Raw genomic sequence first — 18,234 nt, forward strand, 5'->3', positions numbered from 1 at the left:
AAATGTTACATTTCAATATGAAGTGTTTTGCCCATTGATTTTTTTCCCCCCCTTTTTTTTTTGGTTGAGACATTCTTTTCTCATGACTCATAGTATAAAGGGGAAAAAATTGAAATCCCATGCTGCAAATGACAAAAGCCCTTTAGTTATTTCCTTTTTTTTAAAGAGCAGTTGTGAGAGATATTTTAAGTTATACCACTGTTTTAGCTTATAATAAAAATACTGCACATTTTAATCTTGCTGTGTTCAAGGAATAAAGAATATTTTGTACCCACTCCAAGAATTCTGGTACAGTAGAAAGTTGGTGGACAAAAATATATTTTCCTGTTTATAGCTTTCCCTCCTGTTCACATCTGGAATAATGCACTGGAGCAACAGTATTCCTCCCACTTTCTTACTGTCCTGCCAGTATTAGTGTCCAGCAACAGAGAATTTGAGACATTTTTCTGTTTTTCCTTTTCTTTCTGAGAAAAGGCACACTGAAAATCTCCTTCCAGGCATCAACCACAAGCAGGTCAGGGTCTGGGAATTCAGCTAATGCAGCAATTTTGAATACAAGTCCAAGTGGCTGTGCCAGGACCTGAACAAAAACACATTTCAAGAACACCCCAATTTTTTGAATAACTAAGCTATTATCCAAGGTTTAAATATTACACAAGGTCTATGTTTCAGTGCTAAATATTATGGAATTATTCAACAGCAGTACAAAGCTGGAGGGACATGGCTTCTGTGAGCATGAAGTAAGACAGGCTTTGTGAAGGGTTTTTTTTCCCATTTTCACTGTCTAGTAACAGGCTACTACTACGCACCGTAGATATACTGTGCCCATCACACTGGCTGTTGCGGTATTAAGTGATCACAGAAGAAAACAAAAAGCCCTAAACCAACATCCAGCAAAATATCACAAACTCAGTTTTTGTATTTCCCTCAACAACAAACTTTCTCACAGTTAAATCACAAAATGACAAAATTAAACTCAAGCTTCATTTGTCATACACGTACAAATTTCTCTTCCCTGGACATGTCACTAACTGTTACAGTGGTAGCCTACATGGGGTCCCAGTATAATATATGGGAAATCATTATTTGAAATGGGAGAGAACATCAGCATTTTTAAAGAGAGATGAAGGATTACCATTATAAGAACTCCTTCTACTTGTGTCTGAGTTTGAGTACACAATCCTTGGTATTTCATTTGTTCTCAGTGGCTGCTGCATTTGCCAAATATCATCCTCATTACAGGAGAACCAAGAAGAAACCTTGCCCGTTTTTGCTCCAAAAGGGGTTTCCTGAAAGCTGGCCTTTTCTCAGGACTATGGTTTTGTTTGTTTGTTTCACTGGTTTCCTAGCAACACCTTCCACAACAACAGGCTTGTCTTCCAATATGTAAATGGTTGATTTTAAAAGCCCTTTACCTTACAGGTGAAAGTTTTAGACATACTTTTTCCAAGATTATTTACTTTCCTCTTTTGGCCCCCAGTATCGGTGGAGAATGAAGTGCTGCATAGTTGGAGTTTCAGGGGTGGAAAGGCTAGAGAAAGATGGTCTGCGTTTACTGCCAAGACCCAAATGGCACTTCCAAGTGCAGTCCCAACTGCGGCTTCTGTAAGTGCTCTACATCTGCATGTCAAGTGGCAGGAAATGAATGCTGGTGTGGTGTTGATATGGTCAGGAATGCTTTTTATCAGACTTTTATCAGAGGAGTTGTTTCACTGTGATAAAATTAACCACTTGCTTTATCAGCACTTTTACTGATACCAAAAGTAGTTGGTAGATAGTAAGAAATGTTATCTATATTAGGACCTCAAATAGTATACATACCATACTGATCACCTGCTTCAGTGAAAAAAGAGCATCTTTTTTCAGATAACAGGAATATGCTATAAAGCATCATGTACTTAAAAGATGCCTCAAAACAGATGAGAGAAACCAAGCTGATGTTTTACACATCTATTCAATGTCTATATAACCACCTGATATGATATTCTAATGACTTCTCTTTGAAGAGCTGGCTAATGAAACTTAAAAGTCAAGTGAAAAAGAAACCTTAATATACCCATTGTGTTACTGTTAGGCAAATGTTGATTATTCATAACTGATACGAGAAAAGCCAAGAACTACATATATGAATTGCTGGTTTAGACAAAGTGACCACAGCTTATCTTCAAAGTATAGGAGAGGTCATCCCAGATTTCATTTCTGAAGTTTTATAGTAGCTAGTTCTGTTTGTCTGTAGGTAGTATGATTACAAATTAGGAATTTTTGTGGCTTTTTTTGACTGTTTCTCATCACATACTCTGCTTAGCCATACCTGCTCTCCTCCCAGTCTCGAGACTTCTTTGTTTCATTTGGTTTGATGCAGCGGATGTAATGGGGCGTACACTTCATCAGGGTGCCAACAAGGTCATTTGCTTGTTTCTGTAAAATTAAGGGAAAACAACAGGATCTGAGCTGGACAGGGTAAATCCTGTGAGAGAATTCTAAAATTATCAGCCATCTGCTGATGATTCACTTGACAGGATCCAGTTGACTTTGGTCTTTCTCAGGCAAAGTGTCTTGGGATAATATGCACCTCATTAAAAAAACAATCAGTAATAGAAGGCACCGTTACCTCCAGCTATATAATACTATATAAAACTGTTACATAAAAACATGGAGTGACAAGGAATGCATCAGGTGGACCTGACTGTCAGGACGGAATGGGAGGAAAGAGGCTGATAAAATATCGATTTCCAAAGTCTGCAAATGTGTAATCTAAGAATATATTTTACAGCCAGCCTCCAAAAAGATGCTCGCCTTCTAACACTTGCTGCTTTATTCAAGGCACCTTATGGTCTATAGGAAGACTCCTGTTGACTTTGTGTGCGTTGGATCAGGTGCTGCCTCACTGCTGCACGATAAAGGAGACCAGTTATCTGTAGTTAATTGTAGGACATCAAGTGGCCGGAACACACCAAGTACTGTTATCACGACTGTCAATTGCTCATTTGGAAAATTCATTGCTGTAGAATGCCACTGAACAAGACATCTAATGGACAGTGATGCTGGGCAAAACACCATTCTAATAGCTGAAACAATGTATCGCTTCGCAGTAAAGACAGTCCTGATGCCTACCTTTACAAATGTCTGGACAGACAACTTTTATTTTTAGGTATCCACACACAAACACACACCCGCATATGCACATACTAACACAGCAAAACTAGACCTACTTTGATTTTACTGCCCGCAGTGGTAGGACGGCCCTTCTTGTCCACTTGAAGATTTTCAGGAAATAGAGCCTTTATAAAAGGCCTAGGGAAGAATCAATAAAATAATGTTGGCATAGAAAGACAATTCAATGTAGGAATATCAAGGAATATGCTGTAAAAGTTGATAGTTGAGGAGAATATAAATAGCTATTTCTATTAATCTGGAGTTGTATCAAATCTATTTTAAGATTAGTATTTTCCATGAGCTTCATTACTCGTAGAGATCCCTTGCTATTTTAGTGAGCCTTGGAAGATGCGATACCAGACTTCTAGACTGGAAGAAACACGCACTTCTTAAAAAGTAAGCTTCAATTAATTAAAATACATAACAACAAAATGTTACTTTATATGCTAAAACAGTGCCTGTTCTGAGAGAATGCGAAATCACTGATGACCTTGTTTGAGGCCAAAACAAATGGCGGTTATTACACCATTTGCTTGTGACACTGCAGTACCTTACTTTTTCAGATTTCCAGAAAATGAAGGTCAATATAATGCAAATGACACTATTCTACTGCAGCAATGCTTTATTCCCACTTTTATGCAAATGAGTTCACAAGTTGCAAAGGGGTGCAGTCAGGCCCCCTGCATCCATCTGAACTAACACATTATTCCTAGCTTTAAGCAAGTTTTGCTTACGTACAAATCACTGCTCTGCATGAGTTCAATCAAGTCCATGAAAAGAACATCCCGATTTCTCTCGCAGAATCCATCCATATCATAAGATACCTGGGCCAAGGTGGAAATTGATTGTTTGTGGTAAGTTGAGAACCCAATAATTGAAGAAAATTGAAATCCTGTCCTCATCAGTAGCTGTTCTGAACTTTTTGGCTAGTCTGGTATAACCTAAAGATACTACAATGATCACTAAATCCTTGCATATATTATTAGTTAACTCTTTCACAAGAAAGTAATCTCATCCACATATTTCAATTCAGTGAAAAGACTGTTATGGAGCTAGTGAATGAAATATGACATAATTTAATATGAAATTTTATCGAAGAAAATTTTTTGCATATTATGGGTTTACTGTTATTAACGATATCTGCAGGAAATCATGAATAGTTTGAGAAATATACCCAAAGGAGACTGAACTGTACATTCTGTTCCCAGTTTTATTAGTATATCATCACCTACAGATCATCTTTATAACTGAATTCTTTAAATTCTCTGCTAATATAACCAGCAATTAAGATAATGAATAAAAACTAGGAGCATTTACTTATTACATTTAATACTAAGTTCCGGTAACTATGTTTGATAGCAGCAAGGCCCAAACTCATCTCTCCTAAGTAAAGGACATACGTTAGGGCATATTTGTTCTAAGCTCCCTACGTTGTGAAAGGTGGACACCATCTCCTGAGATAATCTGACTATTTGAAAACAAACAGCCCTCTACATGGCTTCCCTTTCATTACTGTTCTTTTTCTTTATAAATACATTACACAGAATTCAGTGATGATTTTCCATATTACCTTTCCAGCATAATGATGAATGATAAATCCCTGGTTCCAGCTGTTGAAATGTTCATGAGTCCCAATCTGCATCTGAAGTTTCTGAAGCAGTGTTTGGTCAGCTCCTTCTCCCACTGCATGCATTGTAGCACACACATCATCTAAAATGCTCATAATCCCTGGGGGATTCTAATGCATTGGAAAAGAATAACAAAAACAGCAAAAAGTCAGGAAAAAATTATTATGCCAGTTTCAAAAACACTAGAGCAAAGTTCGAGCAAGGAGAATTCCCCCTCCATCAGTAGAGTTCATAGTAGAGATTCATTTGTACACAGCATGTAAATAGTTTGAGACACACTACTTTTGTAATGATAGTGACAGTAGGAAATGATGGAGAAAACAATGATTGCTGTTTAAAAAAACAACACACAAAAAAACCCACCAAAATGCCCAACGTTTAAGTTTTTAATTCCTCCACAAAGCAATCTACTTTCTCATTCCACCAAAACATAAATGTATGTCTGAGGTAAGTACTTAAATTCACATGCTGTAGTTGGACAAATCTACAGCAAAATATCTAAGATTGTGACAGAAAACCTGTCTTCTTCCTGCTGTTAAAATTATCTGGCCTACGTGAGGACAAAGAACTAGCTGAAGAACAACCTACTTCTGCCCTAAAGGACAACTCAACATTTGCTGTCACCTCAAATTAGAACATAAAGACTTAAAATTGCAGAACATTCTGTGCAGCAAAGACACAAAATTTCTTTTATCTCCAACACTTCCTAATGCTTCCTCTTCACTGGTTTTCGCTTTATTTGCAACAGTACCACAAAGGATGCCAGTGCTGTAGCTTCCCCAAACTGAACTATATCTTCCCAGGGACACAGAGAGCCTCATCCGACATACAGAATATGTCGTGAAGTTCATGATAAATTTAGGTGGAAAACAAGTTTAATTTCACTCCTTATATTTTTTTTAGTCACACACCAGTCATGCTATCTTATGCTTCTCTTTTTGGTCAATATCTTGGATAACATATATCTTAGAGCTCTTATAAGACATGTTATATAAGATTTATATATAGGCTTAGTATGACTCAGTAACTGAACAACAGTATTTGCATTTTTCCTATGAATGTTCTTGACAGCAAAGCAGTTGCCCAATTATTTTAAAGATAATCTTGTTTTTTTCCATCTGTTTGTTCTAAATACTTACCACTTTGTTCTCTATAAGGTCACACACTATTTTGTTGTTGAAGTAATCAATTGGAGTCCATCTAATTCCTTCTTGCACATATTCTTCCTGTTAAGTGAAAAGAAAGACGCAAATATTCCTTTGCACTGTGGACGCAGCACTAGATTTACAATGCACTACATACAGACACACTCGGCGCTGCTTGTGTTCAGAAAGACCTGTCAAACGTGTGACTGGGGGAAGGTGGAAGAAATGACCCTAATGATAGTTAAATCCAGCTCTCTGCTGCCTGAGAGATGAACTGGAATCCTTCTCCCCACACATTCTTTTGTCATTCATAGCCCTTGAGTAGTTACTAAGGAGAGCAAGAATATTTCAGCAGTGCATTCACTGTCAAAGCACTTTGCAAATACTAACAATGTGACTTTTACAGTATCTTGACAGTGCACCTCATCATCCATATCCTAATCTATTTTAAAAGTAACGATAGTGACAGGTGTATCAAGGGTCAGATCCCCAAAACCAATGCGTTTAGAAATGCATGTGAAATGGAGACACAGCTCTGTATTTCTGTACACAATTATGGCAACCATAAAGACACCTAGACACTGTCTGGGGAAAAACATGATACTAAAAATTGATTGAATTGATGCACTCAGTTGCCTGCATCTAGCAGGTCATTTGTATGCTCAGCTGCAATCCTCAGTTAGGTTTATACAAAGGCAACTGTGTAAGTGCATTCTTGAAAACATTGTCCTGAAGTTGGTGCCAGGCCTGAGCTCATGCTGCAGACAATGCCTCTGTCTCCGCTGCATTGCCTGCCCTCCCGTGCAGTAGCTCACATTTGTGTATAGTGAGGTTTTGCAGTAAGACTATGGGCAGAGAACTGCAAATATTTTTTCAGAAGTATTTTTGCATTTGGCTCAGTAATCTATTTCATTCATATAGCCATATATATTTTTAAAAAAGAAAAATGGTGTGGAGGAAATTAAGTATTCCCATTTAACTGTGTCATGTCCAAGAAAAGCACAGGAATGGAACCAAGCAGTTTTCCATTCCTGTCAATGAGTCAGAATATGCAGCAGTCTGGGCAGTCATATGACTGCATTAGTACGCTGTCTGACGGACTCACTTCTATACCACTGTATCACAGAATAAATGTCTGTAGCTGATGTGGTTTACAGTTTTAGGGTTAGCCAACAAAGGGGGTTTTTTTCTTTATCTTGCTTAACAAGGCAAATCTTATTGTTAATAGATGATGAAACCTCAGTTTTTCCACCAACTAAAAAACTCATAGCTCACTTATGAATTCAAAAATAATAAATGTCTGGTTACCTGTTCTGCCTTCAGTGTCAGTTCAATAAAAATCTGCTGTAGTTTTTCATTAACGAAATTGATGCAGAACTGTTCAAAACCATTTTTCTATAGAAAAGGAAACAATTTAAAAATCAGTCTCATGCTTTATATACAATAATTCTTAGTTCTTATGCTGGCAATAAGCTTCAAAGAAACATGTTCAGTGATGGATGGGTTGCTGACTTTATGGACATCCTGTGTAATCTCAGATCTTTCTTTCAAGATCAATGACCTAGTTTCTTTGAAGTTTCTTCAATAATTCATGTTTATTAAGTGAGACATTACCAGTGAGAACTCAGTGTCCAGGAAGCTGGGTTGGGGATTTTTTGCTTTTATTCTGGCCACAGGATTTTCTTTTTTTTGTGTTTTGGATTTTTTCCCCTCTCTAAATAACAAAAACCTCACAGGTCAGATGTGCTTAAACCCTGCGTATTGCATTGCCTTACCTGGAATATTTCAAAGCCATAAATATCAAGGACACCGATGTTATATTCTTCATGGTCCTTCTCCATAGCCTTATTAATAGACTAATAAAACAGAAACAAAATGTAAAACAAAGTGTGGTTTACATATTTAAAAGATATATTCATATCCTTAGATCTTTATATAAAAGCATTGGGTTTCTTCAAAAAGAACTTATTTGAATGGAATACAAATATATGTAATAGGGTATTTTACTTTCACTTTTAAATAAACTGTTATTAACAGCTAGGAAATGAACAACATACTATCCTGTTTCCCAGGTTAGTGAGCCTTTGGGTCTGCTGTCCTTTCTCCTTTGGTGTAACTGGCTCAGTTAAAGAAAAGGAGCTAACAAAAAAAGTAACAGCTTTAAGTCTGATGCATTTTGCAGATAGTGCCATGAATCTTTCCACCCATTTCTGTATTACTCTACTTTGCAGTGTCAGTGCTGGTGCAGGCACACAGTGGTAATTACAGACCTGTCATGATGAGGGCGACTGTGGGGACACACTGGCAGTGTCACCACAGAGAGGACTGTTCTGCTTCACCTGGCCCACAGCTGCGGCCAAAGGCGAGGTTTCTACCCCACCAGTCCAGCCCGGGGTCTCCTTCTGAACAAGAGACTACTTGAGCACGGACAATGGAATTTGACCATTTGCCCCAATGCCACAGCACTGGGATGCTGAAGGTGTTCTTCACAGGAGAGTGGGGTAAGAGAGCAGGGGACCCTAATTCACTAATTCTGCTCATCCAGAAATTCTCAGCTACATGAGACAACGACTCAGAGCAGTCTGGATGCTGACAGGAAGATGTCATAATATCATATGGGACAGTTGTGGCAGGAGACTAAGCAAATTTAGTGCTGAAAGCACAGCTCATTTGCTTCAAAGAAAGTGTAGCATTTGTCATACATTCAGTATTTAACATCTGTGGTCATGCTCCCACTGCTCTGCTCAGTACTGCTACTAAGGTTTAGGCAAAGAAACATGCTGGGTGAAAAATTATGGACAAGTAAGACACTGCAAGGAACATTCCTAGTGTACTTGTACTTGTTTTGATACCAGTAGACTCAAGCAAATCCAACTTACATCCACCAAGTAATCAAAAACACGGGAATGCAGGGCCTTGGCCAGTGCATCCCTAGTGTAGCAGGCTTGTTCCACATTTAGCGTCACGTTGATAGACTCAGATTTGCCTCCCCACTTGCTCTCCATCTGTCTGCTGGTCAGTTTTTCTTTTAGGCGGTCCTGGTTAATTCCAAGGAGAAAAGCAGGAAAAGCCAAAACTGCAAGAAAAGTTGGAGTTGCTGGATTATGATTTACAGACTTAACCAATACAGAATGAAGGGAAAAAAAATTAGCTGTATCTCTAATAACGACAGCAGTAAGGAACCTCATGGGGCATGCCTCTTAAAAAGACCAGGGATTTATGTCTTTAAAATCTCCCTAAGCTCCCCAAAGACACTTTCAACTCTTTACCTACGTGGATTTCAATTAAGATAAACCACGTAGAAGCAAAATAATCAGCTATTTATGTACCTTCAATCCTTCAAACATATAAGGTAGCTTAGGTCATAGTTTTGAACTATGTGGTTCAAACAAGTCACTCTTAGAGGAGGTAAAATAAAACATAGAGTTCAAACATTAAATAAAATTGAGACAATTTAAAATTCTTTGTGGAAAACATGAAATGTTTAAAATATAATAATTTGCTATCTGCTTCCTAATATTCTTTACCTTTCTTCTTCTAAGTTTTCAATTGCCTTGCCATGTATTTGGGTTTGGTGTTTTTTTGTTTGTGTGGCGTGCATTTTTTTGGTGTTTTTTGTAGTTTTGTTCATGGTTTTTGTGTGGGTTGGTTGGGTTTTGTGTGTGGTGGTGTTTTGGGTTGTTTGTTTGGGGGTTTTTAAATCCCTTATTCTGGACATACTTTACAAATTCTGATTTCCCTTGTTTAAAAGTAAATCAGAAAAATACATCTATGCAATAAGCAGCCACAAGTCTAGTATTCCTTGCATTCACAGCACATTGTGCAGATGTTACCCGCAGGTGTCATACACCATAAGGAACAGAAAAGGAGCAACAGCTTGAAAGCACATGGAAATAGCTCCCAAGGGCAGCTCTTGGAGTTGGCGTTGCACCTCTGCTAAACCATCTCATCCTCTAACAGTGTTTCCTCCACGTTCCATTGCTTTCACATCTACTTTACTGGTGTGAGGAGGATGTAAAACAATCACTAAGGCAGCAGCCCGTTGTGCTTTACACATCTGTAACATCACAGCATGATTTCACTAAACCCTTCCGTACGTTAATCCAAAATGACTTTCAAAACTGCAAACAACTGCCAGCTTTCTGGAATTTTATTTATTCCCATCAGCAAGCTGATTAAATTTACACTCTAGGGTACTAGGAACCACACAACTAACCAAAGCTGAGTCACTGGCACCGTCTCTGCTAACTCACTGAGAACTCAGGTTGAGGAGCACATGAACAGGTCATATGCTTTACAATGGAAAAGAATGTAGGTAATTACAGACCATATATGCTCACATATACTGTAAAGATGCCAGAGTAAGTATTTAGCCAATACTGCTGTAAGAATTTATGAAGATAGTCTAATGGGATGAACCACCACGCATACCTCAGAAACTCTTCTTCACAGTGCTTGTGATTTACTGTAAAGGAAGAATAGCTGACACGATAATAACTTCACATTCCTAAGATGCCTGGTTATTATCTCTGGGTAGGAACCACAGAGTTACCATCTAGAAACCACCATAAAGCAGGATATGCACATAACTGAAAAAATGATCCTCAAAGAGTAATCAGTGGCATTCTGTGGAACAGTTTCAAATACAATTGGTGAAGAAAAGCTGGAAAACACTAGGTTCACTTTGTTGGCTTTTGGAAAGTGTAAAACAGACCTTTCAGTACAATGCAAATGTAAAGACAAATGGCTCAAATTGTTTTCTGCATCCAGAAGAGAACAAGTAGTATTTTGTGTGATTTGCAACATACAAGATTTAGAATAAATAATAACATTTTTTTCAACTATTAATATAATCAAGCACTGTAACAGGTAATAATTACCAGCAGTTTTAAAGAAGTATTTGTCTAAATTTCTTTTAAGAATGGGCTGTATGGATCTAATTCTGACTCAAAGACTAGAGTTTTTGGCCTTGGCTTGTTTTTGTGCGATTGACTATATAATAATAAGAACACTAGGGACAAAATTCTTACACGTTTTATTATTTCCAACTTATGCAAAGCATGACTTATCAGTGGTCTTTGTGTTTTGGCTTTAGTGGCTATCCAGGCTATAAACTCTATTTAGTTAGCTAGGACAACTAGTAAACTGGGGGGGAAGACAAATGGAAAGAGAAATGAACCCAACTTTCAACCTCATAATGCAGAAATTGTACGAGACATTGCTGTTTCTTCCCTGGCATCTTAAAAATGCAGTACGTTTATGAGTAAGTTCTATATTCATTTTGTCTGCTAATTTTTTCAATATAATAGTCACACACATATATTTAAATATGGCGTACATGGCTCATCACAGAAATAACATTCACATTTACCAACTTATTTTCAACTCGTGTCTTTTCAGTTTGTTACCTTTTCATGCAACACACTCTGTATCTATCTTGTCTGGCTATTAAATGTCTTGATTTCACAGAAAGATTTAATGCTGTGATTTAAATGGAAGCACAGTAGCTCATTTGGAACCATAAGGCATATAAAAACTCCTATATTTTTATCTGGATGTATAAAATGCCACAAAATGTTTTTCTTTGGGTTCACTTAGTATTCTCTCAAATTAAGAAATTAAGGCTAAAAATTAGTATTTTTATTTCCCGCTTTTTTAAAACAAGTATCATACAGTTGAGTGGGAAGTTGAATACACAAGATAACTTTATTCATATTTAACTTACCTAAAACTAAATAAATGCAGTTTCCTAAACAAAAGGACCATTCTGACATAAGAGTTAAGAGGACAGATATGTATAAGCTACTACATATGTTGTGCTTATCCACTCTGTCCTTAAATTATCAAGGTAGTATAAAATCAACATTAGATGCAAGTTTATAAATCATGACAAAAATGTTTAGAACTCAAGATCCATTACTCTTTCAATGTCTTGCTGATGTGGGCCTAGCTGATCTAAGCCAGCAGCAACAGGGGAGGGTTGCAAGGACAGTGCGTTGTCGGTAAGGAAATAGTAGATGTACCTAATGATGAGGTACAGGTTGAAAAATTAGAGACAGGGAACATAGCAGTAGAATGTGAATTCTGCATTTCAATTCAAGTCTGAATTTCTATTTTCAAGGCACCTCTTCCAGATACATATACATGTACATGTACATATACATATACAGCCTGAGAGCTGGCTGTGTACCTGAGACTGGGGAAACTCCACAAGTTGTTAGCTGCTTTCACATGGCAAGGAGGTCTAAGCACATAAGAAAAAGGTGTTTTTAGGAATGCATGCTGACAGACTAAAAGGAGCAGAGGTCAAGTTTGCCTGAAAGCATTTCTCACTATTTCTATTATTTCATACTTAAAGGCTGAAAAATTATTTCTTCAATTCAAAATGGCACTGCTGTTAAGTCTGTGGCATTGAACAAGACAAAACAGGGACCTCAGCACCATTGGTTTTGGAAGAGAATCTAAATTAGCAGCCTCACACTGTAAGAAATGATGCGCTGTGTTTGGATAGGCAGCTCAGGATTGCAGTTCACCTTACACCATCTAGCCCATTCACCTTACACCACCTAGCCCATTGCTAATTCCATAACGGTTTCCAGAGGTACTTACACTCCTCACTCTCCACTCCTGCATAGTTGCCAACTTCTTTGAAGCTGATGTTTCCCAAATGCAGTATTCCTGCCACTATCTGCAGCACCAATGCCTGTTCCTCTGCAAAGATCCCAATCACACTCATTGCATGCTGGGAAGAAAAAGAAAAAAAATGGAATCAGTTGCAGAACCTGTTCAAGGACTCTTGTCATAGAAGTCCTTTTCAAATTCTGATGTTAAAAATTAGAGCTTTTCACAACAGTTCAAATACCTAAGGCAACCAAATTTTATTACAGCCTGGACTGAAGTTTCAAAAGGTATCAGATGTCCTACTTCAGCATTTTTATTTTTTTTTTTATTTAATACAGAAGCATCTACACCATTTAGACGCTGTGTTAGCAAAATTAACTCTGGAAAAATTAAAGTTACTGATAAACAAGCATCTGCTCTGAAGTGTCACACTAATAATTAGCTAGAATACAACAGTAACTTTTTTTTTAGGCCTTTACATATGTGACATATATAAATAAAGGATGTGTTAATATGCTTATTTTAAATAATAAATTGACATGACTTGTGTAAAGGTCACATAACAAATTGGCAACAGCAGTAGACAAAGATCCCTGATTTATGCTTTCTAGTCCCTTTCTCCAGCCTTTAAGTTGCACCATTTTAAATAGGAATGGAAGATGAGTCACCACTAAGAATTCAGCTAAAATAGGGCACTCTCTTATATTTTCTTTTAATGGAATTTCCTCACTGTGTTTGCATCTTCACATTTTTCATACTACAGATTATCTGCATTCAATTAAATTTCATTAAAACTGCACCCTTCTGAAAAAGAACAATCAGAAAACAAAACACCTTTCTAAAGAAAGTATTTATCTACTTCAGATTGTTAGGCTGCAACACAGGACCTCTTCAGGGTAACATACTTCCTCCTCAGCATAAAATATAATTAAATAAGTTATATCTACATTCATTTCTCATTCTCACATTAATACATCAAGGTCTTTGCTACTAATGGACAGTGACATGAACATACATCCACCACTATGCAAATCATAGAGTAGAACACTCACCAGTGTTTCTTGGAAATCCAGTTTGTCATTGATGTCATCAACTTTGTAGGACCCAGAGAGACTCAGATAGTAATAGTAGTCCATACTGGTAATTCCAAGACTGCTTTTTTGTTCTGAGGAGGCCCCTTCAATTAGCTGCAGAATAAAAATCCCCACATTAGGCATCATACAACAGTCTTCAGGAGAGATGAAAGAGGTGACTGAGCCTGAAATTACTGAGAGGGACATGGCTAGTGTTAAACATATGTTAAGATATGGCGTATGTTAAGCAAGTTTTGAACTGCTTCAACACTATGGCTCAAGTCACCCCTCTTTGCATCATTTAGGTCAACAGGGCCAAGAATAAATAACATAGTCGTTAAAAAAGGTTCCGGTACTCTCTGTGATGCCAGAGGAGAGGATCCTCGGATCTGTGTGAAGTCTACACAGTTGTGCAATAGGAAGGAATGAACAAACTAACCTCAGAAGACTCAAACCCCCATGGTCTTTTAACCCCTCTGTCAAAATGCCTCTCCAAGCCACAGCAGGACAGTGAAAATTGTTAATAAACCTCAGAAAAGAAGAACACACAGCTCCTGGAGCAATTCCAGCTCCAACTCAGCTTTCCATCCTGGCAGGGGCACTTCAACTTAATGTGAAGCTGCTTACAGTCACGATGCTGCCTTTAGTTTCATAGAGCTTGATCAACAGCGCTTCAGAAGATACGGAACTCACATGTCAAGGACCAATGAAGGCCAGAAAAGCCTTTTGAAACACAAAAAAAGTGAGGATGTTTGTAGGATTCTATGAAGATATATTATCCTAAATGTCCTAGAAAATTCAACTGAGAATCAAATCTCTCTTTCACGAAGGTATAATTATACAGACCAGTTCAAACAGAAATCTGTTGGAAAGTTCTCATTTTCTATTATTGCTACTGGACCTTTCCATATAGAATTTCACACTGAATTTCCAAGCAAGGCCTTTGAAATATTGAAGCACTTTTGTTGTGGAGCTGGAAGGCAGCGAGGTAACTCTATGTTGGATGGTGCCTCCACATGCTATCAAGCTTCCTTCCCACTGATATCCAGATTACCTTCTTGCGTATGCACCCAGTAATCTCACTGTGTTGAGAACAACTTTTCAATCGAAAGGAAAAACAGGTCTTAGTTATTTTAAGTAACTCAGAAAGGAGCTGTAAACTTCTGACCTGGTAAAAAATGTGAAAACTCCTCTCTCCAGGATTCCTCATTACAACACGAGATTTTTCCAGTAGGAAGTTAGAGATTTTCCCTCCATCTGGTTCTCCACCTGGGCTAAACTGGATTTCAAAGTATTTCCCCTGCAAGAAACAATTAAAGCTGTTGAATGATTAGTAAATACAAATCTGAAATCCCACACTGGCACTGTATCTCAAGGAAGGTTACTGGGATGTTTAATCTTTATGGATACAGTGACACAGCTGCCTCAAGGTATAACCTAAGCTTAGATTCTTGAACTTTTATTCTTTCTGCATTTACACAGCGCTAGACTCGGAATAATACGTCATATGTAAATGCCAATGTAGAAAGGAAGTCAATGGCTTCTTTTCACTGCTGAGACTTTTGCTTAGTATAAAGGAAATGATAAGGCTCACCTATATGGGAAGTCAATATATCAGATTTACCACCCACAACAAACATAGTGTTCTGCTTGGAAGCAAGGTAAAGCAATTATCTTTTTCTTTCAGGGAAACGTTAATTGCATTAACATTCATGTTGGGTGAGGAACAATCTCAAATTTGTAAAACCTACATGTAACTTTTTGAAACAGACCCTTCAGTATGTTATCTAGTGAACTGTCATTGTGCGACATTATCTTGTGTATTTTATAATGACAGACTGAAAATAATTCCTGCCTACTTTCCGTACATATTAGTAAAGGCATTTCCCATCAAACAACTCTAAGTATGGTATCATCTATTTTTAAAAAAGCCTTTTTTTAAAAAAAAACAAACATCTATTACTGTGTATATTTTACTGATCTGGAAAACTGGACAGTTTGTTGCTGATAAATTATTTGCTTGCAGACTGAACATTTTACAAATTGTGACCAGTACATATTTTAAGAGAAACAAACACACAAGCTATACAGAATGAAATACAGGCTTCTCAACATGTACTTTATGTTTTAAAACACACTTTATAACTAATTTAGATTTACCTCATTTATAGACAATTTATATTATACTCCTGAATAGTGTCTCTGTAACAGCATGGAAGTTGGAAGAATAAAGTAATCTTTAAGGTACAGGGACTTACAAATCTGCTGGAGTTGTTGTTCCGTACAGTTTTTGCATTCCCAAAGGCCTCCAATAAAGGGTTGGACTGTAGAATAATATCTTTAACATGCTAAAATTTTAGGAAAACAGGAGAGATTCAGAAATTGACATTTTAAGAGTTCTTACAGATTTTCTAGAAAACCACGACATCTAAATTATATATTAAAAAGCAAGAAAGCCTGCATCTGTAAGGAATCCTCTTGATCAGATAAGGAATAGAATCTATAACCATATCTTTTGAAGAGCTTCTAGTTCCTGTTTTTTGAAGAAAATCCTACAAAATTGAACAAAATGCCTGAGGCTAAAATCTGGTCCTTCTGTTCACTGTACTGCCAAGCAACAGAGCCAATAAATTGATTTGGTGTTTTTCATCATCTTGATTTTAAACTATTTCCTTCTTACACATGAGCATTTAAATCTTTTTGGGTCTGGAACCACAATCAATGAAGTCAGAGCAGCAGGAAATCTGCAAGTGCTTCAGCAACCTGTTGTGGGATCACTGATGCTGCAGCAAAGTGTGTTACTGTTGTCTCTTTGTATGGTCCTGGCTGCTGGAAGTGTGGGCAAGACAGCAGCTTTGGAATAAACCCAGTGCATGCTGGGCTGTGAAGATCTAGTTTTATTTCAAAAGGAATGCTCAAGGCAACTTATCAACTTCATCAACTGTTACTGTGTAATCACTAAGAATATTTTTTAATTTTGTACAAAAAGCTGGAATCTTTTAAACAAACTATTTACTTATAAAGTATGATTATATTCATTCCCAAAATAACACAATGCATACTTTCTCTGGATCATTCTCTTGGTCACTGAATTATTCTCTGCAATGTTCCCAGTATCACTGTTGCGGAAAATTAAGTGGAAAGAACGTACTCAACATCAGAGACCGGAATGAAACAAAAACTAACAATAAGCCCTTAAAAAGAGTAGACTGATAAAAGCAGTTACTACGTACCTACCGCTGTCTGTCAGCCAGTGAATACCGTTGTAATGTCATTAAGAAAATTTTTATGGCTAATTCGCTCAATAAGCTTTAGTTAATATGTTTCGGTAGCTAGAGCAGACATTGCTAGTGTAGTTATTAACAAAAGCAACTATTTGTTGTTGCAGCTAGATTGCAGATACTCTCATTTTGACAAGATAGCCTCATAAAACAAGCTGATGTTCCTGCTGTTGGCTCTCTGACATATGCATACAAATCAGAGATTTAATGGTAGTAATAAAAAGCCAGAAAGCCAGTTCAGTTTCAATAGATTGTCAACACAGGAGGGGAAAAAACCCACACATCTAGTAGAAGAAGACTGGTGGTTGTTCTTACTCTGGTTAAGAACAATAATTAAAGTACCTTTTACCCCTTAACTAAAAAAAAAAAAAAAAAAAAAAAAAAAAAGCCAGTAGACATAATTGAGCACAGAGCTGCCAGACTTTCAGCACACAGGATTCTGGGTCTGTGGGTTTTCCCCAGGGCAGGTCCCCAGCCCCTCCAGCTGCCTGTGCAGCCGTGGCCTGTGGGCGTTCCCCGCTGAGCACCTTCGGCAGAGCCGCGGGGCTGCTGCACAGACCCTGGTCCTTCTGCCTCTCTAGTACATCTTCAGACAATGCTTGTGCTCCACTATTAACCTCCATCAACTCACCTGTACTTTAGGGCCACCTCCTGAAATTTTTGAGACATAACTCATGATGTATTTAGCAGCTACAGTCTTTCCAGCACCACTTTCCCCACTATGAAAAAGAAAACACAGAAATGTACCTGTTAGTTTTAAAATAGGTCTAAAATGGAGTAATTTGAGGTTTATCTTGTTCAATTAAGACTAGGTACTTTAACAATGAATATTTTCTGAATTTTTCAGAATTAATAATTTTGAATACATCGTTTTGCATGGACACCAGAGTTTCTATGGGACTTCAAAGAAAACTATGTAAATTGAGAAAGAAAAATATTTAAACTAAGATGCTCAAAAGAGAACAAGCGTGTTAAGAACTCAATTCCCATCTACATTTAGAGGGATTTCAGATCTTAACACAGAAACTCATCTGAAAGTCCAAGCTTTCAATGCCATGCCAGATACCTCCTTCATTTCAGGAGTCTTTTGTTTTAGGTGTTCCTGAATGAAATAATGAGACATTATTAATCACATCCTGAATGACGGAAGAACTTCCTTCCTGTTCCTATGCCTCTTGACACAGGGTACAAGAAGTCTTAATATTCCATATTAGCTTTCACAATTCCATCTTGCCATTATAATATTTTATTTCAATGGTGAATAACATTTACAACATCAGTATATTTGCCTTCTTGCAATTAGTAAGCTCTCAAGAGGGAAAGAAGACTG

At 37.4% G+C, this 18,234-nt stretch overlaps 1 protein-coding gene across 2 annotated transcripts in view; it reads right to left on the minus strand.

The window, feature by feature from the left end:
- The window catches only part of MYO1E (myosin IE), an 85,889-nt gene that overhangs the window by 25,333 nt on the left and 42,322 nt on the right, over positions 1 to 18,234 (minus strand). For both annotated transcript variants that reach the window (XR_014184861.1, XM_082061059.1), the window contains exons 5-17: positions 17,536 to 17,623; positions 15,882 to 15,971; positions 14,792 to 14,923; positions 13,603 to 13,737; positions 12,539 to 12,671; positions 8,809 to 9,005; positions 7,705 to 7,785; positions 7,238 to 7,324; positions 5,924 to 6,010; positions 4,727 to 4,894; positions 3,895 to 3,980; positions 3,213 to 3,294; positions 2,312 to 2,418 (exon numbers count right to left, since the gene is read on the minus strand). Coding sequence is in view for 1 of the 2 variants with exons in the window: in XM_082061059.1 (XP_081917185.1) it covers positions 2,312 to 2,418; positions 3,213 to 3,294; positions 3,895 to 3,980; positions 4,727 to 4,894; positions 5,924 to 6,010; positions 7,238 to 7,324; positions 7,705 to 7,785; positions 8,809 to 9,005; positions 12,539 to 12,671; positions 13,603 to 13,737; positions 14,792 to 14,923; positions 15,882 to 15,971; positions 17,536 to 17,623 (1,473 nt within the window). In the remaining variant the exon portion in view is untranslated. The remainder of the gene's footprint in view (positions 1 to 2,311; positions 2,419 to 3,212; positions 3,295 to 3,894; positions 3,981 to 4,726; positions 4,895 to 5,923; positions 6,011 to 7,237; positions 7,325 to 7,704; positions 7,786 to 8,808; positions 9,006 to 12,538; positions 12,672 to 13,602; positions 13,738 to 14,791; positions 14,924 to 15,881; positions 15,972 to 17,535; positions 17,624 to 18,234) is intronic.

This window comes from Streptopelia decaocto (genome assembly GCF_964273445.1).
Source record: "Streptopelia decaocto genome assembly, chromosome: 9".
Taxonomy (NCBI): Eukaryota; Metazoa; Chordata; class Aves; order Columbiformes; family Columbidae; genus Streptopelia; species Streptopelia decaocto.